Source organism: Dermochelys coriacea, chromosome 19 (assembly GCF_009764565.3).
Source record: "Dermochelys coriacea isolate rDerCor1 chromosome 19, rDerCor1.pri.v4, whole genome shotgun sequence".
Classification (NCBI taxonomy): domain Eukaryota; kingdom Metazoa; phylum Chordata; order Testudines; family Dermochelyidae; genus Dermochelys; species Dermochelys coriacea.
The window spans coordinates 8751401-8778248 of record NC_050086.2 but is presented as its reverse complement, the minus strand read 5'-3'; the positions used below and the strand labels follow the sequence as shown (position 1 = coordinate 8778248).

Below are 26848 nucleotides of genomic sequence, written 5' to 3'. Positions count from 1 at the left end.
CAATCCTGCATGGCTCATGGCTTGTCAATCTCAAAATTTGGGGTGTTATCAGAAAGCAATAGCACTTCCCAAATATTACTATTTACTTTTCACATGGCAAGGTTAAAGCTTTACACCTTTTTTAAAATGATGTAAGCCAAAGTAGTGATTGTAAATCAAAACCTAGGATCTGAACATCCCGAATGCTGGGAAAGTTCAGATATGAAGTTTGCAGATCACTCCCACCATTAGTCCAAAACAGCTGAAAATCTTTAAAGAACACTAAGCTCTATGTGAAATTTGGTACTGCATGTTCAGGTGATCAGTATAAAAAGATATTTAACAAGATCTCCCCCTTTCACCCGGCTAAAACTTCTATACATTTTATAGGCAAGTTTCAAGTCTGTGCAAGTTTACAACCAGCCTCCTCTCCACCACAGACAGTATTTATAATAAGCTTTTTATAGAAGAAATAAAATTGCTCTGTTCTAGTTTATTACTACTATATGTTGACCTAGTTATTGGAATGTTTACTATATGAATATATTGGTTTAGTTTAATGGAGAGTTGTAGGAAAACAAGTAAGAAGGAAACAATGACTCAAGATAAGCTACTTCTCCACAAGCCCTTGAGGGTTAAGAGAATGCTAATACAGGAAAAGTCTGGGAACCAGATGATTAAAAGGATGATAGTTTGAAAAAGTCTCCCTCTCAGGAGAAGGGGGGAGATGGGACAATCAGATTGACATGCAGACACATGCTGGGATGTCTGAAGAAAGTAGGGCTACTTAGCTTACCATCAGGAGACAATAAGATAGAGACACGTTTAAGACTTTTAAACTCCTCTTTTCTCTAAATGCTTTGTTCCTGCTGTTAAAAACAAACACCACTTTGGTTTTCAGAAGGCTGTTTGATCAGGAAGAACCACAGATGCCAGAATTCAGTCCCACCTGCTGAGTAAGCACTCTCAATACACAGGGTACGGGAGCCCAGAGCCCTGTCTATGAGTGGGATAATTGTGGAATGCTACCCAGGATAGGTAAAGGCATTGGTACTGACACCCAAGGCGGTGCATGGAGAGCGTCCAAGAAACAGAAGTGCAACTAGCCCTGTGACCTGCCCCTTCATGGTTTCAAAGTAAAAATAATTTAAAAGCCATCTCCTTGCTTGTTTCACAGAGTGCAGTACAAACAGTACACAGACTGGTCAGTGTCAACTATACACAACGCTCACATTAACACAGGGATGCTCTGGTTACATGCGCTATGTCGCGGGGACAGTTTAAAGTAATAAAACCCAAAACCCAAATTTTAGTAGAGTTTTAAGAAATCATGGGTGTATTTCAATTGAATGCTGCTTGAACACAGCATTGCCTAACTAGGATTCTCTTAAGACATGCTGAAATCATTTTGTCGAAGCCTGTATCTTGAATTAAATGATATTTCAAAGTAACAGTTAAGAGTCCATAGACCTACAGCAACAAAATCCACCAGGGAGACACTACAGAACAGAGTTGTTCTGAATATTGTTTTCTTGAACACAGCTGCTGTAATAGGTCCCTGGGACAGAAGGTTGCTTGGCAACTGGGAGTTCTTATTTACCAATAAGTAATTTAATCTAAGGTCTACATGTTGCAAACTGAACAACCCATTGTGCCTTTAGTCCGGCTTGGTTATGTCATTTTGAGGTTAGTGACGGTAGATAGTTATTCCTGGCAGCAACAATGCAAGAAGTATTAGACATAGTTTTACTTAAAATTATGCTTGAACAGCAGCACTAAGCACTCGAAGTTAAAGCAGTCAGAGGACCAGATAGCTTCTAGTCTAATAATAAATAAATTACTCTATAATACACACTTTCAAATCTGGTCAGTCTTCTGGAATGAGTAACCATCTTTGTTATCAAGTCAGTTCCTTAGCAGTTTCATTTTAACCAAGATTTGGTGTCTCTTGTATAAAAAAAAACCCACACACACACACACACACACCCCTCTTCGGATGTCAACCCCAATAAACAGGAGCCAGCGTGTGTGTAGTTACAGAAGTCATGAGCTAGTATTATGCCATTATCCAACAAGTTTGAAAACGTACCCTAAAAATTAATGTCTATTTTATAAGGGTAAAAAAATATTTCAAAAACAAGTGTATGCAACTGATTACAGATCACACTAATAGTCCAGATACAGCACAGTAAGTGCACAAGAGTATCAATAACTGAAAGGGGCTATCAGACATCTGCTCATTAATGTGCTAGCATATGGATTGGTAGTAAGTGTGAGCGAGAGTGTTTACTTAACCAGCCTAATTTCTTGCTCTTTTGTAATTGGCATTTGAATTTTATTTACCCTATGTGGCTTTTGGTATGTTTGCTGTCTTCACCTAAAAATATAACCCATGAAAACTCTGCCACAGTGGCAAAGTGCGCAAGTTAGATTTACAAGCCTCCAGCTGGCAGAAGCTACCTGGATGACGTAAAGGATGCAACTGACCTTTGAACAGCAGGATACCAACTGGGATGACAGCAGCTTGTATTTGCTAGACAAAGGATCTAGACCAGAGTTAGCACTAGGGAAGAGCTGCTCAGAGAAACTAAAGGTTGGCACAAGCAGCAGTGAGGTACAAGACAGAAAGGAAGAGAAATGTGAATTTACAGCTGTTTAACATTAAACTGATACTTTAATTTCATGACTGAGAAAAGTTGCAGGGAACATTAATGAGCCTATGATCATTTTAACTCTTAAAGTGCTACCCAGTTTCCAGTGGCACGACTGTCAAACTGGAAATTTATAGCAGTGGAGGAAGGGAGTGAAAGTGGGTTCCAAAGATGAGAGGGAGTGAGGCCTTCAGGCGACTGCAGGAAGGCATTGAACATTTTCAGCACTAGTTTATGGGAAAGTACACTCATTCTCAGAGTTAAAGGTTAAATTAAAACTCAGCTTTTACACAAGTCCTTAACTTTATCCTGGACAGCAAATCAATACATTTCACATCTCTGCTTTTCGATAAGTTACTAGGACAGCATTAGTAATTCTAGGTCTGTTTCTAATGAATTTTTGTCCACAGTTTAAGAGCCAAAGTCTGCCTCTACCCATCTGGGGTTGGATTTTCCGAAGTGCTGAGCACCAACAGCCTCAAATGAAATCAACAGGAATTGGGGATACTTAGCATCTCTGAATATTAGGCCAATAGTTGCCAATGGGGAACCCAAAGTAAGCTTCCAGGGTAGAATACATCTCTAAATACACAGAATATTTCAAAGTAAATGTGATTAACTATAAAGGAACACTGTCAGTTTAAAAGCGTGACCAGCTGATCAAGACATCCATAAGTTTAGTGTACATCTGACTAAAAAAGTCAGATATTGAAATGCACTATCTACAGAGTCAGTTTACAGCATGTCACAGGGAGGCTGCATGGGGACAAGCTGAGCATCACTGCACATTTCAAAGAAGCTGCATGTCACGGTTAAATTCCCAGAATGAATATTTACAACAGTCTAGACAGTCAGTTTGACTAAACAGCCTAACTGGTCTGGTTCTCTCAAGGTAGATACTGAGTCATTGGTTCTGAGATCATTAACCCAAAAAACTAAGCCACCTGCTCAATCATGGAGATTTTGATTAATAGGATTTCAGATTTACAGTCAGCCATTACAAACTAAAATAGCTTTGTGTGTGTGTTTTACACCTCTAAAATGCACCAGCAATTAAGGGGTAGGTCCATTAATGGTATCAATAGTAACAAAGAAATTGCAAGTCATAAATCCCTCACTTAATAGCACCATCAAATTAGTCCAGAATAAGTAACTGAAATTGGCTTCTCCCAGGAGGAAAAAGGAAGTGAGGTTAAGTGAAAGTAGTGCTATCCCACGTTGCATGTGTAGCCCTCAGAATGGTATACAATACCTTTGTTTGCCCTGAAATAGTGTCTTTACATAGTTTAAACACACCCATCAAAGAGGTGATCTGGGTAGCCCTGGACTTTCATAAAACAAAAATCAGATTTAAGGGACATCTAGTTCAGGAAAATTATTTGTGGACATCAGCAGTGCTGCCTGGACACAAAACCTCTACCATTCCCTGTTCTACCTTGGAGAAAGGAGGAATAAAAGACGTAAACAGAGAATAGTACAAAACTATTAGCACTTAAAAAAAAAAAAGCTGCAATTGCCGTTCCCACAACCCAATGAAATACCCAGGCACTAGAGATTACAGGACTGAAGTCTCCTACCTTCATTGGCCTCTGGTCTGGAATTCTTGATAAATGCAGAAAATTTTGCAAAGATGTCCATTCCAGCAGTGTTTGATTCTGGGTGCTTTGGTGAAAGCTTTAAGTACCTAAGCAGAAAGATGCAATCATTTGTGGGAAAATATTCCAACAGCAGTTCTTCTGTAATATTCAGCAGAAACAATATGACCAGTCAGCCATGTATTTATTAGCATTAAACAGGCAAAGAAATGTGTACTCTCTACTTAGGTTATTAACACACACTATCAGTGGTTTTTGACTGATGATCAGTGGACCCATGGGGTATGCAGATTATGTCTAAGATTTCCAAAGAAGTCTTTACCTCCATTTGAAATTTCATAAGAGTCCGCAAATGAAAAAAGGTTGAAAACCATTGTTCTATATTATGACAGGTTTCAGAGTAGCAGCCGTGTTAATCTGTATTCGCAAAAAGAAAAGGAGTACTTGTGGCACCTTAGAGACTAACAAATTTATTAGAGCATAAGCTTTCGTGAGCTACAGCTCACTTCATCGGATGCATTTGGTGGAAAAAACAGAGGAGAGATTTATATACACACATACAGAGAACATGAAACAATGGGTTTATCATACACACTGTAAGGAGAGTGATCACTTAAGATAAGCCATCACCAGCAGCAGGGGGGGGAAAAAGGAAGAAAACCTTTCATGGTGACAAGCAAGGTAGGCTAATTCCAGCAGTTAACAAGAATATCAGAGGAACAGTGGGGGGGGGGGGGGGAGGGAGAAATACCTTCAAATCAGCGGCACTGCGATGGGTACCCGCATGGCCCCACAGTATGCCAACATTTTTATGGCTGACTTAGAACAACGCTTCCTCAGCTCTCGTCCCCTAATGCCCCTACTCTACTTGCGCTACATTGATGACATCTTCATCATCTGGACCCATGGAAAAGAAGCCCTTGAGGAATTCCACCATGACTTCAACAATTTCCATCCCACCATCAACCTCAGCCTGGACCAGTCCACACAAGAGATCCACTTCCTGGACACTACGGTGCTAATAAGCGATGGTCACATAAACACCACCCTATATCGGAAACCTACTGACCGCTATTCCTACCTACATGCCTCTAGCTTTCATCCAGATCATACCACTCGATCCATTGTCTACAGCCAAGCGCTACGATATAACCGCATTTGCTCCAACCCCTCAGACAGAGACAAACACCTACAAGATCTCTATCATGCATTCCTACAACTACAATACCCACCTGCTGAAGTGAAGAAACAGATTGACAGAGCCAGAAGAGTACCCAGAAGTCACCTACTACAGGACAGGCCCAACAAAGAAAACAACAGAACGCCACTAGCCATCACCTTCAGCCCCCAACTAAAACCTCTCCAACGCATCAAGGATCTACAACCTATCCTGAAGGACGACCCATCACTCTCACAGATCTTGGGAGACAGGCCAGTCCTTGCTTACAGACAGCCCCCCAATCTGAAGCAAATACTCACCAGCAACCACACACCACACAACAGAACCACTAACCCAGGAACCTATCCTTGCAACAAAGCCCGTTGCCAACTCTGTCCACATATCTATTCAGGGGATACCATCATAGGGCCTAATCACATCAGCCACACAATCAGAGGCTCGTTCACCTGCGCATCTACCAATGTGATATATGCCATCATGTGCCAGCAATGCCCCTCTGCCATGTACATTGGCCAAACTGGACAGTCTCTATGCAAAAGAATGAATGGACACAAATCAGACGTCAAGAATTATAACATTCAAAAACCAGTCGGAGAACACTTCAATCTCTCTGGTCACTCGATCACAGACCTAAGAGTGGCTATCCTTCAACAAAAAAGCTTCAAAAACAGACTCCAACGAGAGACTGCTGAATTGGAATTAATTTGCAAACTGGATACAATTAACTTAGGCTTGAATAAAGACTGGGAATGGATGAGTCATTACACAAAGTAAAACTATTTCCCCATGGTATTTCTCCCTCCCACCCCACCCCCCACTGTTCCTCTGATATTCTTGTTAACTGCTGGAATTAGCCTACCTTGCTTGTCACCATGAAAGGTTTTCCTCCTTTCCCCCCCATGCTGCTGGTGATGGCTTATCTTAAGTGATCACTCTCCTTACAGTGTGTATGATAAACCCATTGTTTCATGTTCTCTGTGTGTGTGTATATAAATCTCCCCTCTGTTTTTTCCACCAAATGCATCCGATGAAGTGAGCTGTAGCTCACGAAAGCTTATGCTCTAATAAATTTGTTAGTCTCTAAGGTGCCACAAGTACTCCTTTTCTTTTTGTTCTATATTATGTGCACCTTTAAAAAAAAAACACACCCACAATTTAGTCATTTTCAGGATCAAAATTTAGGTTTACAAGATCCAAATGGAAATGTTGGTAGTGTTTTTTTAAAACAAATATCAATAAACTGTTGATTTAAACAGCTGCAATGTTGCACTGAAACAATGCCATCAGAATCAGAAAATAAAACTGACTGCCAAATGTGAAACTGGCTGTTCTACTTTCATTGTAAAACTCAATGATCTGCAAATACCGAACAGCATAATAAAATTGAGTTTACCTTTCACTGTTTAACTTAAATTGGTATCAACATGCAAGGAATTTAAAAAAAAACAAATTATGTTTAACCCAAGTGCCTTCCCCTTTAAAATGTTCTTTAGACTTATCTCAATGTGACTAAACTATCTATAATACGAGTCAGAACCTGGAATTCTGAAGAACTTTAGTGCTTATTTCTGCGATAAGGATTACCAGAAGACCTGCCAATTCCACTGGAGAATATGAAAAAAACCTATATACAGCATGTAAAATGGGTATCCAGTTACATCGAGAGTCACAAAGTTAGCATTTCTGAGCTGGCTGTGGGTTTTAGTTACGTGTTCACCAGCAGACCTTTAACATTTTATGTTATTTACATATTTGTAAAGATCAGGAGACTATAAAATGCTTAGCTAAGCTTTACAAACAAAAATGTTAATGCACAACCCTGTGCAAAAGGAAACACTCTGCTCTTTTGAATACTGATATCTCTGTCCTATTGCTCTTTTCTGTGAAGGAGGGATATTTTTAAAAGGTTCCCTGTCACTGTGTAACTGGAATCTCTTGATCGATACAAGCAATATTGTCAGGGCCTGCCTGAGGATGTTTAGAGTGCCCTGAGCCAGGGAAAGGGTTGAGTGGTGGAACAATGTGGCAGCCACCTGATTGCCCACTCCTTAGGTTGGCCCTGAATATTGCTATGTCAGTTACATTGAACAAAGAATAGTGCTCATTCTTGTCTAGTTAATGACAGGCAAACTTATACTTATTTAAGTCAAGACTGCACTGATACTTTTCCTAAACATGAAAATTGGACTATTCAGTCAATGTGTGACTTGATGTACATTTTGACTAGCTTTCTAGATTTCTGCTGAAGTTATATTTAATTTCTCATTTTAGAGATTTTCGGTATTAGTGTCCTTTTATTTTTTCCCTAAAATATGAACCAAATGTGTTCATATTATGTATTACTTGTCTGCTGCCTTTTGTGAGACTAGACAAATTTATAACAAAAAATGTTTTCCATGTTTCTCTTCCCAAATGATACTGGTTACTCAACTGAGATTCAGTTGGTTTAAAAAATTGCCATATATGTAGTTTTTTCAACTTTCATCTCCCAAAACCAATAGCCATGAGACAGAGCAAATGACTACAGTCTTGTATTAAAAAAAAATAACCTTACTAAGTTCTGTTGTAATGTAATTTGATCAGGAGCATCAAAACTAATTTGAAAATAGTTTATAAAAAACATGTTAAGCAATTAAAAATATGCCTATCAAATATCTCTGTGCAAAGTAAGCAGTAATACTAATGTGTGGGAAGTGTTTTGAAGAGAATGTGTCACTGTCTAATGTTAATCAACTATGAGAACTATGTTTGAAGTGAGTTTTGGAACCTTCCCACAGGGCCAAAGTCAGTAGTGTTGTCCACAATGCACCAACCACAATACCACCACCCACTCACTTGTTCCTTTCCCCCAGAGGATTCCCCTACTAGTCACTTAATATCAAAATAAGGGATTTTAATAGCAATTCTTAATTCCCAGATCCCTCCCTCTCGTGGACTAGCCATTGAGACTTAGGTTACCTTTACACTATGGACCTTACAGCAGGACAGCTGGACCATTGCAGCTGCGCTGCTGAAAGATCTCGTGTAGCCTCTCTATGCCACTTTTGTCAGTGAAACTTAGGTTGGTTGGGGGAGGGGAGGCAGTTTTTTCCACACCTTTTGACCAACAAAAGTTTTGCTGACAAAAGCGCTAGTGTAGACAAAGCCCAAGGGTATGTCGACATTGCAATAAGAGGTGTGGATGCAGCGAATGCAGACATACACAAACTAGTTTTGATTTAACTAGTTCAAAAACCAATAGCGATGAAGTCAAGGCAGCATGGACAGCAGCACAAGTAAGCCACTTCAGTATATACTCACATCCTGGGTGGGGTTGCAGAGCCCAGGCTGCCGTGGTGGTGTTGCTCTTGTTGTTTGAGCTAGCTAGTTCAAAGCAATCTCAAATAACCTCTACATGTGCTGAAGTCACAGCTCTCATTGCAATGCAGACATAGCCTAAGGGCGAGCTCAATGATGTCAACTACCTCAAAGTTTGGATCAGAGTTCTTGATTTAACCAATTATACACAGAGAGGCCATTCACAGAAGTTTATCCTAGACTTTGAACACCCTCAGAGTTGACGGTTGAGATCCAGGGTTTTACTCAAGCCCACCTTTAACTGGAGACCACTCACTGTCCCTAGACTCATCTAAAATTGGTGCAAACCCCTGCATATTATACATAGGGTTCACACATTAGGTAAGGACAGCACTTACAGTATGTTGCCCAAAAAGGTAGTCAAAACTCAAGAGAGTGGTTTACAACATAAAATCCAATCAGAAAAAAAATTAGATTAAAAAATAAAGTTGCTTTCTGATCAACAAGAGATTATTTTACTGTACACTAATAAAACCATCTCACTGGTAATTGATCAATCCCTTTTGACCTTCCTTTTTTCAGATGACTGAATAGACACAATGGTTCTTTTCTATTCCAAGAACAGCTTAAGATGAACTGGTATGTTTGATGTTAATAGTTCTCAGCTTAAAGAAACAGACTTTTTGTAACCTTAACTTTCTGACCCTTTCCTATGTGGGATAAAAATACCTCAGTTCATTTACTCTTACATCTACATAGTGCCTGTCGCCCCAAAAAGATATGAAAATGCTCGCAGATGTTAATTTAATTCAAAACACTCTTAAAAGCAAGAAGTGTGTGTTTGGAAAAGAGAGACAACTTGTTTTATGGACAGTCAAGTACATTATCTGTCCCAATGAATTTTCTACTTGTAGAGAACTGGACAAGTCCTGCTCCAGATTCTCTTAAATCACCTTGGGGTAGAGACTATAATTACACACTTCTGCTTTCTAGAGCAAGCATATACAATCAAGCACATGGCACTTTTAACATAATAGAGGGGGATTACAGTGGAAAGCTGCCCCCCTTATCACTGCAATCCAGTGTTCAGGGAATGGAAAATTGGGCTCTATACACAGTAGAACAACTATACACAGCCATACACAGTCTGCTTTGCTCCATTAGTCCTGCCAGCCGAAGGGAAAGAAGACTTTTTAAAAACATGTCACCTAAAAACCATCTGTCCCAGAAGATACGTGGTCATTGACCTCAAGATTCCGAACAAGAGAAGAAGAAAAATGTGATGTTCCAGAAATCCTTCCTCTTCCTGAGGGATCAGAGGAGAGAGAGCTCAGCTAGCCAGAGACTACCCATGTCTGATCAACACCACAGCCTGCCAGTTGGCATTTAAAGGGTACTTGATACAGGTTCCTGCTCTCACACTATATAATCTAATGAACAAAACATGTATTCACATTTTTCCATAACAATTTTGACAGATTTAAGGCTCAACCTTAGAACACATTTAGAAGCGGGGAGCATATTATCGTGGGCAAGATGGGCCCAAGCCATAGAAAGTCTTGCAAAAATCAGCTACTGCCAACTTGTACATAGATATGATTGATTCTGCAAAGTATACAATGGATTATCCTTTTTCTTATTCAATAAAAGTAGGAAGGAATGAGTAAAAGCTTTCTAATGGAAAACATGCAAGTCACTGACATTTACCATCCTTACTTGAAATGAACTTTTCATTTTAATCTAAAGGCTGAATGCCATGTCTTTTACTTCTAGAAGAATGTCTGCAAATACAAATCTTGCAAAAGACCATAAGGAGATCACCAGAAAATAGGTTTCCCTAATGATTTAATATTAATGCACGGATATATAGTTCTGTGAAGTGGGGCCCCATTTTCAGTTATACAAATACAATCTTATTAGCAAGGCCTACATATCCTGCCTCCCTTCTAGCTCACAGCCCCACCCTCAACCACCAAAAATGAAAAATATTCAGGCTCCAACATGCATGTATAAAATGGTAACCCTTGATTACAGATAACCTCTAATCTATTTCCACGTTGATTTCTTCCTAAACAAATGGGTATTTATAAAATATGTGGTGTCTGGATGAAATATTTAAGGCCTCAATCCACATTACAAAGATTCAGATTTTAGTTTGTTGATATGGAAAGCATCTTAAACTTGGTTAGCAATAATACTTTCACTATTTATTGCAGGTAGCTTCTCCATAAACAGAAATTTAAACAAAGCAACACCAACAAACCTGAGGCCAGACACCCATGCTACTGTTACCAAATAACCTGTTTCCAAATACATTTTGCACACAATACTTACTTGGGTGGACACAAGACATCTTCAAGGAACTCTTCAATCTTGTTCACATCTGTTTTCACTTCACCATTGTAGGTAATAAAGGGTGGATGAGTCCCTGGAGCCAAGTTCTGTAGGTCTGCTGGTTTCCTATGGTGAAATGCAAATGTGATATAGAACAATTTTAAAATGAACAAGTGAGCACAGTACCAACCATGATCCCAGCTATCAATGCTACCTCTGATCATACAGGTACTACCTGAGGCCAATCTTTGCATGCCAGCTCTGTCCCTCCATGAGTTAACAAGAGCCTCAGTGGTAAAACAGTGCTTTCAGTAAGCAACAGTATATGAAAGAGAGTTCAATGCCTTGCAATTTTATGAGAACTACACTAGTAAAGTTTTTAATCTCAATGTATTTGTGGTACTTCAAAATTTGCTTTAATTCTTAATTAGCTGTTTTCAGATCTCCTTTGTAGGAATAGTAGAATACAGTAGAACCTCAGAGTTATGAACACCTCAGGAATGGAGGTTGTTTGTAATTCTGAAGTGTTCGTAACTCTAAACAAAATGTTATGGTTGTGTTTTCAAAAGTTTAAAACAGAACATTGATTTAATACAGTTTTGAAACTTCACTATGCAGAAGAAAAATGCTGCTTTTAACCCTTCTAATTTAAATGAAACAAGCACAGAAAGTTTCCTTACCCTTATCAAAAAATTTAAAAAAAAAAAAAAAAACAACTTTCCCTTTATATTTTTAGCAGTTTATGTTTAATACAATACTGTACTGTATTTGCAGTTTTGTTTTGTTTTTTTTTGTTTCTTTTGGGGTCTCTGCTGCTGCCTGATTGCGTACTTCCGGTTCCAAATGAGGTGTGTGATTGACGGGTCAGTTGGTAACTCTAGTGTTTAACTCAGAGGTTCTACTGTATATAGTTATTTTGAGATGTTCAGGGTTGTAATTTCTTTCCTCACCATCAGGTCCGTTTTACCCTCAATGTATGTTGGTACTTGGAGCAACCTGCATGGAACCTGTCTGCATCCCTAATACCTCTACCTCTCCACATCCAAATTTTTCCTAATGGATATAAATTAAACCAGAAATAAATTAAAACACCATGCATGCCATTCTTTGCCAACAAAAAAAACCAACATGCAGTAAGGAGAAAAGTGTGCCCTAGTAACAATCTAAGAATAGGAGGTTATTTTTTTTCTCTTTAAGTACATATTGAGGAAAGTAAGATTTTCCTGGCAAGAACCATGGACTTGGGGTGGGAAGGAGGAGGATATCACTGACTGGAACAGTCATAAGTATTTAGATTCTACAGAGATGAGCAAGGAGGCATCAAGTTAAATGTTTCAATGTCTCTAAATTAAGTCTTTTTATAAAGAGATTTGGTGACACCTCTTGCTTTCTGGGATGCTCAATGCCTCTCACACCGTATTTTTTGTCAAGCCTAACTAGTTTATTTTATGGGCACTTGACAGCTGCTCTTTTCCCTTAGTTGGTAGTGGTGTAGAGGTGACAGCATGTGACATTGCAGGCACACATCTAAAAAGCTGTGCGCCAGCTACACGTGCATCCGTCCACTCACATTCATTCTGACTTGCGTAATTTATTCCTTTCAACACAAAGTGTGTTTGCACATCTGCTATTTCATTTGTAGCATCAGACATAGGGAAGCAGAGGGACATTTAATGTTCAAGTGCAGGAGTTGAGAAGTTCAGGCAGGGGATAGGAATAAAGGATGCAGGCTCCGAATCCAGTGTCATCTAAAAATAGCTCCCTTTAAATTCTCTCCTATAAGAAACCCCCATGGAATGCAATACTTCCATGTTAGTGTGCCAGTCTTAACTCAAACAGGAATTACAATTCTGCATGTCAACTTTTCATCAGTCTTATAGCAGAAGTTAAATCCTGGACTGAAGCCAGTGATTCTTTATGGTCAAAAATAGTTTTCTCTGGCAAGCATAAATAGGAATTTAAGGGTATTTTCATGCTCTAGATTTTAGGGTGTAATCGATAACATGATTCTCAAACCAAAACCCTTGTCCACACTAATCAGCGAAACTATGCTAGCAGCAGTAAGTTTAAGGAAGATTGTTTCAAACCTGTGTGGAAAAGCACAGAGGTGTGTGGATAACACCTTTAAATTTAATCAAGCATACATATAGTTACCAGTTAGTTCTGCAGCAATCAGTCAGTGTAAATTCCTACAGAATTGAAAAGATATGCTAGATTTCATTCCCTGGCTACAACACAAACCCTTTAACAGAGGAAGTAGCAATAGCCATAAAAAGGCTCTAAGGCTTTGGCAGATGTACACAGGATCATTTGTACTTATGCTATAAGCATACCTATGAATTACATGCAGCTGAAATTACATGAAAAACTAAAGCAGAGACTTCATTGTCAGTACTCAAGCACCTCAGTGTTAAGATTAACACCCACTTTTACTCTGGTGGCATTTTAGTAAAGATGGTAGAAGTCAGATATTGAGGCAAAGGTGGCAATTTTAAATTTTCCAAGTAGTTCTCATTCATTGCAGAATGCCATTAATATTTGTCCTTTCCACCCACTGTTTTATGCCAGAAGGCTCTGCGAGTCAGTTCATACCTTAACTTTGTATTAAAATAAAGCTCTGTACACCCGCAACAGCTGCAGGAAGTCATCCTGGCTCCCTTCCAGTTTTGCACATTGACTAGATAAACAAATGCAGCCAAAACAACTGGATTTGCAGTAATACTGTCAAGGAGAAGGTTTAATTTCAGAAACAGACAAGACTTCACACTAATGAAATATCAAAAGGGAAGGTTTCTACATAATTTCAAATGACATTAAAGTAATTTATTAGCTGCACTGTGTCCTTAAATAAAATTGGCATATGAAAATAAAGCATGTGGAATACTGTATAGACACCTGTGCAGTATAGAATATTGGGTCAACACAGCACATTTCACCCAAGGATCTCAAAGCACTTTACAAACAAAACCTCAAATGCTGAGATGTTTGCCTCCTTCCATTTTGCAAATGAGGTAACAGGCACAGAGTTTAAGGTCCAGTAAGTACACAGCGAGGAACAGAATGCAGGAGTTCTGACCCACAGTTTGCTATGCTAACCATTAGATCATACTTATCTTAGATCTACAAGCCATAACCTCAAAGCCACAATCTCAAAATACTATTTGATTATCTCTGGGTACATCTCCACTGCAGCTGACAGCATGTTTCCCTGCTTGGGCAGACAGACATGCACTAGCTTTACTCGAACTAGCATGCTTAAGAGAGCAGAGTAGCTGGGCAGTGGCTCAAGCTAGCTGAGCAAGTACGTATCTGGTGTTCTAGGCAAGTTTGTATTCCAGCAACTAGCTGGTGCTGCTGCCTGTCCTATACCTGGCTACACCGCTTTTAGTGCACTTGATTGAGGAGAGATAGCATGTCTGCCTACCTGAGCTGGGAAGCACCTTCCCAGCTGCAAGGTAGAGTTACCCTATAAATGCAGGTTTCAGAGTAGCAGCCGTGTTAGTCTGTATTCGCAAAAAGAAAAGGAGTACTTGTGGCACCTTAGAGACTAACAAATTTATTAGAGCATAAGCTTTCGTGAGTTACAGCTCACTTCATCGGATGCATTTGGTGGAAAACCAAATTTTCCACCAAATGCATCCGATGAAGTGAGCTGTAGCTCACGAAAGCTTATGCTCTAATAAATTTGTTAGTCTCTAAGGTGCCACAAGTACTCCTTTTCTTTTTCCTATAAATGCAGTGGCATGTCCTTAAAAGAGCTTATCAGAATCTTCTCAGGCCACATGGCCTGCCTTCACTCCTTTGAAGTTCAGGATAAGAGGCCAATGTTGTGCTTAAAACGCTGTATCCCAGAAATTACAGAAAACAGAATTTGGTTATAAATGACTTGACTGGATAGCAAAGTGGCCTAGTATTAGCCCTTATATGAAAATTAGAATGAAAGTTTAAGTATATATTGTGCCTAGGCCCTAGGGGCTGCAACAGAAATCTTTAAACAATTCTTGTCTCTTTCACTGAGCTTCTAAAAAGTCACCATATAGATATCTACTTGATTTGCAGGTGTAGGCTATATGAAGTTTACAGCTCAGATCTATGTTAGGGCTTGTCTACATAGTGCCTTACTCTGCACCAGCTAGGATGCAACTTCTAACGAGCACCAATGCGTTGCACACTAACTGGCCCATGTTTTTGGAACAGGACTACATTAATGCGCATAAGCAAACTTTTAGCATGCACTAGCATGGGCCAATTAGAATTTACACCCCAGCTGGTGCAGACTAAGGCACAGCGTAGACAGGCCCTTATTAACAGCAATTTGTCCATTTAATTATCTGGTGACAACAACCGAAATCTAGTCTAACTATTTACCATATTTTAGGAAAGTAACCTTGTCTGAACTCGATGGTTAACATGGACTATGGTAGGGTGTGAATTTAAAGCACATAAACTGCTCCTAATCATATCCAAGTGTAGACACTTTTATTCCAGACCTCTTGTTTCAGAATAACTGCCCACACACGGAGTTGATCAGGAACAACTCTGTGTGTACACAAACCCTTAAAATTGAATAGCGTAGTAAAAGCCAGGGCAGGGGGTTAGCATGATTGAGTAGTGTTTATCTGACACATGCTGAAGCAAATCTCCAAGAATCACTGGATAAATACACTGGTAAATAGAAAAAACTTTCCTCACCTTACACAAGCTATTGAAGACGTGATTTTATGTATGGGCAGTCCTTGAATGTTTAGGGGTGGAGGTTAGTTATGGATTGGGTGTCAATTTTATAAATTTGACTAGTTTAAAAATAGAATCTCAAAGGTGTAAACTAATGCTCCCAAACAGGATTTCTAAATTAAATTGAACACACCCTTGCCTTGAATTTTATTACAAGCTTAGCAGTTCTTACACTGCTCCAGTCATCAGAACAAGTTAAATTTCTGCACATAAAAAGTTGTTACAGAAAAGGGAAAGAATAGAGCCTCTGTCTTTAACTGCATAGAAGCAAGAAACATTTGGTCTTACTGAATTGCTGGTATGGCTCATTTAATTCAGTCTGGGTGCATATTTTCTCTTGTGCCCCTAGTAACTAATAGTTGAACTGAGAACTGCAAAATATTCTTTTGTTTGCACATTACTATATTTAACACATTTAGGAAAGGAAAATACACATCATAAAAAGTAAATCAATTAAGACTCAGTTCTTCTGGTGTATCCCAAAGTTACTTATTTGTGAACTTTCGTACCAAACCATGACCTGCTAAGACAACTACAGAATTGAATTAGAGCTCCCAAAGATCTTTCATTTAAGGCCAAACACTGACCTTATTCTCTCTAATTCTACTTCTCAGTTTTGAATCTACTTCGCATTTTTCTCCCCTAAATCAAAACCTAGAGAATTAGAAGGAAAGACTTATTAGGATGGAGAGAGGATAATTTAAACCTCTTGCAATCAAGTTAAACCTGAAATTTCTTTCCATTAATGCCCAGATGTGAAGGGTATACAGAAACAATGCAATCTGAACAGAAATCTTTTGTATTTCTAATTACGTGTCTGACATGAGAAGAAGTGACCCAGATACTTCTGATGCTTATAAATACATAATGGTTCTATTAACATGGTCCTCATTTTTTTTTTTCCAGAAGTTGCACTGGGTTTTTAAAGTATGCAATCAATAACAGCAATGAGAGTCCAGAGCTAAAACCCTGTAGAAGCCTGTTTTGGAGGGTCTACAAGCCACACAGTTAAATGGAAGATTCAGTACATGTAGTTTATGTGAGTTGGAAGTAACACCTATGTTTACAAGGAAATCTTATCCAGCCCAAAGAACTTTATAACATTGCTACAAATGCAGGCATGTCAAATAAAGACTTTTCTTTTAAAATATGTGTCCTGTTTCATGGCTGTATGAAGCAACACTGAATACCTACACTGGATTACCAGTATGGAGTTAACCTCAATCTGTGGTGCTAAAAGGTTTCTGTTTCAATGCTAGCAATATCAACAAAAGCTAAATCAACTAGTTTGTTGTTTGAAATAAAGTTCAGGACGTCTCATGCTGGCCTCCTTTTGCTAGACTTTTTAAAAAAGCTCTGGTTTCAGAGTAGTAGCCGTGTTAGTCTGTATTCGCAAAAAGAAAAGGAGTACTTGTGGCACCTTAGAGACTAACAAATTTATTAGAGCATAAGCTTTCGTGAGCTACAGCTCACTTCATCGGATGCATCAAATGCATTTAAAAAAGCTCTGACAGCAATATCCACATACTACTTTGGTTTTACTGTTAGAATACTCTTTTTACTCTTACAATACATTATGTTCTTTACTCCCAATAGGAAAAATTAAGTTTATAAGTCTAGAATGCCATAGGCTTTCCTTTCTTCTGCCACTTCAAAGTTAGCCAAATTGATAAACATTTGTTTTCAACCCAGATTAGTTTTATAATAAAACTTGCTTCGTACCACATCCTAAAACAAAGCTCTACTGAACTTAACATTAGGTAACACAGTGGGCAGAGCCAAGGCCTGGGAAGTCAGGATACCTGGTTTTGTTTCCAGCTCTGTCAACATACGGTTCTGCATGTCCATTGAGCTAATCATTTTATTTCTGCACTACAGTTTCTCCATTTACAAACGGGCATAGGTTGATATAGACCTGATATTTGTAAAGTGCTATATGAGAGCAGACTATATTACATTGGATTTCTACTCATTCTCTTATTGGGAAAGTGTTCCTTCTACCAACGTAAGTTTGTGAAAATGCCATCTTTATTTTTATTATGTGATGATAGCAGGGCTCATCTTAGGGATCTGAAAAGGAGGATTCTAAGAGTTGCGTCCCACAAACTGCAATTACCCAAAAAACTCATGGGTAGTTTGCCTGTAGGTCAGATGACCTTTAGGATCCATCCAGCGATTTTTCATTTGGCAAAATTCCTTTGCAATGATTTGCAATGAATTATGAAGCAATTCTTATTTGTACAAGACCATATGTAAACTACTAAGTTATGCAGTAAGAGTACATTATAAAATCATTAAAAACCAGACACAATCCAAATGCAAGGGCCATTCCATGCTGGGTTCTCTTCTGAATTATAGATTTTCATAATCTTTCATTACTGAATGTCCAGCATATTTATTAACCTGCAATAAAATACTCACTTTCAATGGCTAATTGTAAGAGACCAACTTATTAGTGTGTTCTTTAAAGAAACTGGATTGGAAAAATTCATCTGTTCTAAGAAATATTAAGGGTGCGTGCCTGGTGACAAAATATTTAATTATACTGACGATTTTCTGTGTGGTTTGGTACAGAAAGGCCTTCCAGCTTTCACTGTCACCCAATACAAATTTTCAGGTATACTGGAAAGCTAAGGAAGCTATAACCACATTGATCATATAATTCCCACTAAGATATACTCCATTCAACCCTTGTTAATAAGAGCCAGGAATATATAAAGTGATCTGTGTGACATAATATACTTTATTTTGTATCCTATTTATGGCATACACTACAGATGGCCTTTGGGAAGCAAGTGCATATTTCTCTCCTAGCTCATGGATACAGTATTTGATTCTAGGTTACGGTCCTGTGTTTGTCTCACTCTAACAAGAATTGTGTTGAGACACTCGTATTAAAAAGGACAATGCCTTTGAGGTTCAGGGCATTAAAGATATTAACTCAACCGGGGATGAAAGCTGTGGGGGGATGACGACAATTTGCTGAAAATTTGCCAAGGGCTACATTTTTTGTGTCACGTGTGACAATTTAGTCATACAGATACAATTCAGTGTCTCACACAGGAATATGGTTGTTCTGCTAATGAAGCACTGATCATCTAAGCCTTTGTGCATGGCAAAGGTTTTCCAGATAAATGATCAAGCAAGCATAGCACATTAAAAATAAAAAACAGGAAAGATAAGAGTAACTGAGGCCTTGAGACCAATCTCCACATCTCAAAACGTAAGTAAATATAGGAATTTGTTCAAAACGGAAAGAGGCTGAATCAGCTTCTCAAATTGTGTCTGGATTATGAGCCAGTTATCTATAGTCCTTGTTTAAGTCAGTGTCCTATGTTACTTGTTCAGTTATCAAGTAAGGCAGCATCCATTAACATGTCTTCTCATGAGTTAGCTTTGCAGAAGCCATCATTGGACATTAAAGCTGGCTTTCAATAATGTAAACAGATGTGAGAACTCAAAATCTGGCAAGACCTTGCAACCATCATGCAGTGACGCACACCGCCAAATTAGTATTCGACTGCAAGTGCTTTAGAGAATATACCCATGGCACAGTGATTGGTGCAAGAAGTCAGTCATGTTTGAAATAAGATGTACTAAGTAAAATTTGGAAGCCTTGGACCTAAACAACACACATCAGATTGAGAAATGAAGCTACTGTACATTTGGCAGAAAAACCATGTTTCTTACCTCTTCAAGTCAACCGTTGTGACACTAAACACTACTCCCTTGAGCCACAAAATCATGAAAAGTCTCTGTGAAAAGGGACAGTTTCCTATGCTTTCACCATCACTGCCAGCCTGTGAAAGAGAAACAGGTCATTAATATCAAAGGGTAGCAGTAGGTGCACAATCCATTCATTCAGTGCGTCTCACACACACACCCCTCCCATTGCTGGAAACTCCTGAAATAACAGCAGAGACTCAGTAGTAAGGTCTATGACTAAGTTTTACTCATCCTGTCTGCACCATGCCGGTACAGACACTCCCCAAGTTATGCAAGACCCGACTTATGCAAATTCACACTTATGGAAAAAGCTCTAAGCCAGAAATAGGATTTTTGAGTTGCGGAAATTTTTACTTAATGTTTCCAACTTATGCAAAATTCGAATTAGGCAAGGCTTTCCGGAATGGAATGATTGCGTAAGTTGGGGAGCATCTGTATTACACATCATTAACTCCTCCCAGAGTCTCATCCAGACAAAACACTGGGTTCAGAGTAAAGGTTGCGAAAGATTCTCCGGGAGCAGTCCTTTGGCTGTTCAAAAGTCCTGCTCAAGTACCCGGAGGGACATCCTCAGATATTACCATACAATACCCAACGGAGGGGATTCCTCAGCATGCTTTAAATGAATATTTCCAGAATTGTTGCATTTACCATCCTTTGTATAGTGCATGAAAAACAGATTTAAAAGCTTTATTAAAAATATTTCTGTTAGACATCTGTCTTTCATTTTATCCTTTAACTCTCTGCGGCAGGGAGTTCTCCCAATCCTATTGCACTTAAGTTGCTAGTGGTAGAACTTCCAGATTGGCTACACTGGGGGTTGAATGTACATGCCAAAGTATTATTTGTATTTAAGAATATCCTACAGAGTCCACACAGCTGTCCACACAGGTAAGGCAAAATTCCTGTTCCAAAGAGCTTACCATCTAAGCAACATATGAAGGATGAGAATAGATAAGCCATACCATCAAAATGATATATTGTGCTTCCCAACTTCCCCTCTAAACAATTAACCTTGGTGAGTTAATTGCTCACAGGAGCCATGGTAGAAATATACATTGAAGATAAAGGAGTTGCTTTAGGAGTCAGTTTCCATGTGAAAGGCTGTCTCAAATATAAGGTTTTGGTTTGAATCCAACACAGACTGGTAGTGATTGAAAGTTATCACCGGATGGCTGTTCAGCCACCTGTATAAAATCACGTTGGGGGTGGGGGAGGTCTCAGTCTCATTCCCAAATGACAGATGTTTATCTCACAAAACCATCAGAACAAATGGAACCGCAACTGACTTCCCCAAAGGGGGGGACGAACTGTATAAGCCTGACGTTGAATCCCCTCGTTCCTAGAAGTCACAGTGAGGATCAAACAGGGTAGGGATGAGAAATTGCATTGCTGCTGCTTAAGCAATATATGCATTTTAATCTCAAGGGTATAGAAGACTTTCTACTCTCCCTCCCATCTGGCAGGGCAGCACCATGTGAACCCCTGCTCTCCCATATGCTGGTGATGTGACTTATAAATACACTCAGGACTATAAGACAGTGGCGAGCATTAAAAAGGAGCATGACAGACACTTGCCACACAACTCCATCCTAAATAAGGTGCCAACAACGGAAAAAGCTACAGCTATAACTCTTAAAATATTAGCTCTTGCCCAGGCACTGGTTTGTTGTGCCCAATGACTCAAAGGAAATCAGCAGCGAGGGATAATTAAGGAGATCTGTGAAGTGCATGCCTCCTTTGGGAGTATAAACTTGGATGCCTGCATCTGTTTTGTTTGTTGCGACCTTTGTACAATGATTCTTTGCAACAAAGGCAGGACTGGTATTTTAGTAGAGATGTGAATTATACTGAGGTTTTGCATACTTGCAAAGCTGTGTAACCCACTTGCTTCTCATTTCCTTCAATGACTGTTTATGGATATTTTTAAACAGTTTTTGATGTACATAAAAATAGCTCATCTTTCAAGTATTAGATGAATCATGAGCTTTTTAACATTAAGTGGCAACTAAACTTCTTCACATGAACACACCTTTTGATGGCAACATTCCAACAGATCATTCTATGTGGATCTTTCCACTTATTTTGGGGAAAATTGCTATAATGATGTTCTACCGCATTTCTGCTACCCCTCATCGAGAGAGAAGTACTGCAGTCAGCCAATTTCAACAAGTGACTATGTATCTCAATTATATTGTGGATCTTTTGATGAAAAGCAAGATTAACTATCTGCAGTTATAAGTGACATCATGGTAAATCTATTAAAACTTTTGAACTTTGTAGTTAAACATTGAAAAGTCAGGTAATTAGAACACTGGACCAGTAGTTCAAGGGAAAAAAAAAAGCTTAAGTGTTAAAGAAGTCTAGAAGTAATCTTAAGGTTTCATCATCAATCTTAGGGATTTATGGACACTAAATTCCTTTAGTTTTTAAGGTAAGGGATAGAAGTACATCTAAAGTTCACCATTAGAAGTATTCAGTTTTTAAGTTTGAAAAAGTTTTATCCTACCTACCTCCATAGAAGTCATCTAATAAAAATAAAAGATCACTGAACTGTTGCCAATTCACAACCATCACAAGTCCAGCTAGATTTGGAGTTTTCCTTGAAGTCCCCAGCTCCTGGACTAATTACTATATAAAAATCTCAGTTTTATTTTGAAATGCAAGTTTCTAGCCATCATAGTTCTGTAGACAAGCTTGAAAATGTGAAAAACTCTAAAGGCTCAGAGACTAGAAAGCAACTGAAAACAAAATTTTTTTTAAAACCTGACGATAAACTAATCTCATGATTTTGAGGGACCCAACTCATGATTTTTAACACTCGGTATTGGTCATAGTGTATCTGCCATCTGGGAACAGGCTACAGTAGAAACTCCTCCCCAGGGACTTTCCTCCATGTAGTCAGATGAGTCACTTGAGTTGAGAAGCAAATAGAAGTTTTGCAAAAAGCTCTGTTACTGTAACATTCAATAATTGTCCTGGGCAGAGTTTCTTAATATAGATCCACTTCAATGATGTTTATAAGCTCAGAAAATCATCCTCACTCTGGGAACTCTTATGAACACTAAAGACGCAAATATGCTGTAGGAACTGGTACCCGAAAGACCCACCAGTTCCCGACAAGCGGCAGCACTTCTGCTCTACAGAAAGAGTGGTTCTTGGACTCAGTGGTTCTGATCCTGTAAAACTGAATGCCCTCATCACTCTCAGCCTGCAGACAGCATGAAGTTCATAGAGTTCACAAGTCAGTAAACAACTGCAGAAGTACCAGTAATCATTCAAACATTCCAAAACTCCTCAGAAGCACAAGCCCCCAAATAAGGACACTTGAACAAACAGAGTTTGGAATCTGCAGACCAAGCCACTTTTCAGACAGGATGTCGCAAGAGAGTCAGAACATTCTGCAACTAGTAAAATACTTATGAGACAGTTTTAAAAATCAGAAGTACCACAGGAGCTTCTGGAAGGCAGCCACTAGAAGTTTCAGGTGGAGTTAATTTATTTTATTTTAAACACACAAAGCTAGAAAGGAATCACAAATCTGGTTTATAATGGAGACATAGCTACAGCCTTAACTGCAAAGCTTGTACTAGGACTCCATCATTAGTGCTTTGTAATGATTCTAAACTTCAACATCCCCTTTTCTCAGCATTTCTCCTCAAACACTAGTCTCATTACCACAAATATCCCTTTTGTCAGGCTGCCCCATTCTTTTGAATTATTTGCTATAGAAGGGACAGAAGACTGTTTTAGTCAACATTTTACCATCAACATGTAAGATTTCAAGGAAGAGAAAGACAAAACCCAGGCTAAAGAATTGCAGATTGTGCCTCCTTAGTATAGCTCAAAGTAAAGTATTCAGTACACTGGAGATACTAGATTTTACTGTATGCCAGTGGGAATGTAACTTATGATACTGAAATATGAAAAGTCTCCGTAAACAGCTCACCTTGTCCCATGACAGTAATCAGCAAGGAGCTACTCCTAAAGGAATGAACAGTATACTTTGGTCAGAGAATACTGCAAACTAGCTTCTCACCACTAACGTTTTCATTTAAAAGTATTTGTTTCTGTAGGTCCCACTGCATTAGTTTAACTGTTTGATTTCCCACGCCCCTTTGGTAGGAGAAGAATAAACTAAGCAGAAGGCCCATAACCAAACTATGCCAAAATACTAGACAAATCCACAGAGCTATTCTACTGTGTACATGTAAAAATTGTCCAATATCAAATGACCTTCAATAATAAAGTTATATAAAGATGTTCCTATATCACAACATAATGGTGAGTAAGTTTGACAGAGAATGGATTGTGTCACCAGGATCAGCACTCACTACATAGCCAGTTTCAGATGAGAGTGCTTCTTTATGGATAGAGGGATCTCTAACACATGCTATTACCTTGGCAGTTAAATTCATGTCTTATGCCTTATTGCTACTGAGGGCTTTTGCACAGATATAGCTACATGAATGCAGTTCCAATGGGGCAAACCTCTACTCTGGATGCATGCCATGGTAGACTTTACACATAGCTGTAGCTATACTGGTGCAAAAAAGTATGCCTGGTCTACACAAGTCTTACCATGTCAATAACTCAAAGGAGTTTCAGGATCAAACATGTTACACTTTACCAAGCATCACAGCATTTGGGCTAGTTTTTACTTACGGCAGTCTCCCTTTCAAGATTTATTTTGCCCAGTATGTTCAAGATTCCAAGGATCTAGAACTATTCCCAATTCACTGAAAAGCTGGTAATAGTCCTTCCTCTTCACTTTTTGCAGAGGTTCCCAATCTTTCTTCACTAGTAGAGAAACTGTTTCACGTAGTATTTTGGCCAAAGGCTTTCTCTATATGTATACTGGGAAAAACCTTCAATTACACAGCTTTACCTTGGGCTCTAGTAGATGAGGCAGTTGCTTGGACTTTCCTACATGCCTTAAATGCATGGAAGATCCCTCCCACCAGATGAAGCATATTCCCAGCCTGAATACTAGTCCCAGTGTAGGTAACTGAATCCACCATCTATTGGCAGTTTCTTCAAGGATGTCCAAGATACAGGATGCTAGTTAAATCCCATCGCTCCAAACTGGCATTCCGAGGATGAAGAGAGAGTTCTGATGCATAACAGGCAAGCATCTGTACAGGACTTCATTTCACAAGTCAACTTGGTCATCATAAAAAATTAAGTCTCACTTCACATAAGGAAGGGATATAGTCTAGTGACTACAAGAGGGGACTGAGTAAGGGCTCATAAGCTCATTTGTGTGCCATACAACTTGTGACTTTGGATAAGGTCACTCCACCTCTGTGAGATAAACCTTACATTTTTGCCCAGGTGTGCTGAGAAGATTTGTAAAGAGCTTCGAAATCAGATGAAAAAGCCAGTTTGCTAAGTGTACCAAACTAGAATGGCCAGGTTTGAAAACTGATCATTTAAAACTGCAAAAAAAAAAAAAAATTTACAGCAAGAGATTTTGTAATAAAAAAAAAGATTGGCTATGAAAATGTCAATCTGTGCGAGAAATTACAGCTCAAGAAAAAGTGCCAAGAAACCATTAGCCTTGGCAGCCTCTGCTGCCTGTCAGCCTGATAGAAAGAAGTAGTAACATTCAGCTCCAAAATGATGTACTCAGGGTGAAGAAAAGAACTTTAATGTTAATGACTTGCAGATGTAAAGCATTTCATATCTTACAATCTCTAAAAATTTATCAGCTGTGAAACTGGAACTGTTCTAAAGAAGCATGGTGCTGGATGGAAGGCCATGTCTTCCATCACTTCAGTTTTAATTCCACTGTAGAATTTCATGCATTGATAGTGAAAGATTACAAGAGTTGCAACCGGAATAGAAAAATCTCAAGTGCAGCAAACAGTTTTGTTTAATAAGATCACCATGGGGATGGAACGAAGATTAGTCAGTTTGGAGCCCAAAGCAGGACTGCTTTTATATCTAGCTCGCAGGTCCAAAACTTAGTTAAAAGGATCTTAGTTAAAAACCACTGAACTGCACCAAAACAAATCTTAGAAATTTGAAACTATTCCAATCATTATTTCAAATATTTACTCATAAGCATGCTCTTAGAAAGGAGATGCAACATTCTAGGTAGTGTTACATTTAATGGCTACTACGATATCGCAGTGCACAAAATATAACTTATGAGGCTGCTCCCACCCAAAAAAGGTGAAATAGATTAGAAATACAGTATTAACTTCTATTATTCACTTTCCTCTCCCACCGAGTGCAGTTTTCAAATAAATAAATAAATAACTCCAATAGCATCTGCTTTCACTTAGCCTGTCTGTTTTCTGTATGATTCGAATCAGATGAGAAATATTACAGTCCATTAAACAATGTCCTGTGATTTAAATAAAATCTAGATCTATTTTTTTAAAAATCTGCAGTGGAGGGGTTATAAATTGAATGTATGTTTTTGTCTACACCCTAAAAATCTTGGGACATTTTGGAGTAAAAATTCTAAGCACATTCTGGAAAATGAAAGAATGTAGTGAGAACGCCAAGGAACTTTTGGCTTCAGTCCCGTTGAGCTAAGGAATTTTGTTATGTGACTGTTTGCATGAGAGGTCCATTTTTACATAGGCCTGATGTTTGATATATTTTGGGGGTGCGGCATGTGCGATTTGTTACAATGAGGAAAAAAAAGGAGCTACTAAAGTGGTACTTTGAAGACAAAACTCTGAGACAGATCTGAATTTTAGTTTGTTTTTAATTATGGAAAGAAAAACTAATCATGTAAACAATTCTGGCAGACAAACTAGCTTCACTCTGAACAACGTTGGTAGGAGAATTCCAACAGTCAGCAAAGTCCTCAAACCATTACATCATAACTGCACATTGATACTTGTGATCAAAGCAAATGTTCTGTAATGCACTGAAAAATATGGTGTGTAAATCAGTGGTTCTCAACAAGGGGTCCGGGGCCTCCTGGGGGGGCTGCGAGCAGGTTTCAGGGGGTCCACCAAGAATGACTGGTGTTAGACTCGCTAGGGCCCAGAGCAGAAAGCCAAAGCTCCACCACACAAGACTGCAGCCCAGTGCCCCAAGCCACCCACGGCTGAAGCAGAACCCTAAGCTACTTAGTATTGCAGGGCCCCCTCTGGTGTGGGGCCCCAAGCAATTGTCCTGCTTACTACCCCCTAACGCTGACCCTGGCTTTTATATGCAGAAAAACAGTTGCGGTACAGCTGGGCAACAGAGTTTTTATAGCATGTTGAGGGGGTGCGGGGGGGGGGGGGGTGACGGTGTCTCAGAAAGAAAGAGGTTGAGAATCCCTGGGTAAATAATTTCAGTTGTTAAATGAGTACTGATTGTCTCCACTGCAACAGGATGTTGTGCTG

At 39.0% G+C, this 26848-nt stretch overlaps 1 protein-coding gene across 3 annotated transcripts in view; it reads right to left on the bottom strand.

Annotated features, from left to right (window-relative positions):
* The window catches only part of CLIC4 (chloride intracellular channel 4), a 55487-nt gene that overhangs the window by 8861 nt on the left and 19778 nt on the right, over window positions 1-26848 (bottom strand). For all 3 annotated transcript variants that reach the window (XM_038377703.2, XM_043506047.1, XM_043506048.1), the window contains 3 exons: window positions 19461-19570; window positions 11037-11162; window positions 4208-4314 (listed from right to left, as the gene is read on the bottom strand). In XM_038377703.2, coding sequence (XP_038233631.1) covers window positions 4208-4314; window positions 11037-11162; window positions 19461-19570 — 343 coding nt within the window. The remainder of the gene's footprint in view (window positions 1-4207; window positions 4315-11036; window positions 11163-19460; window positions 19571-26848) is intronic.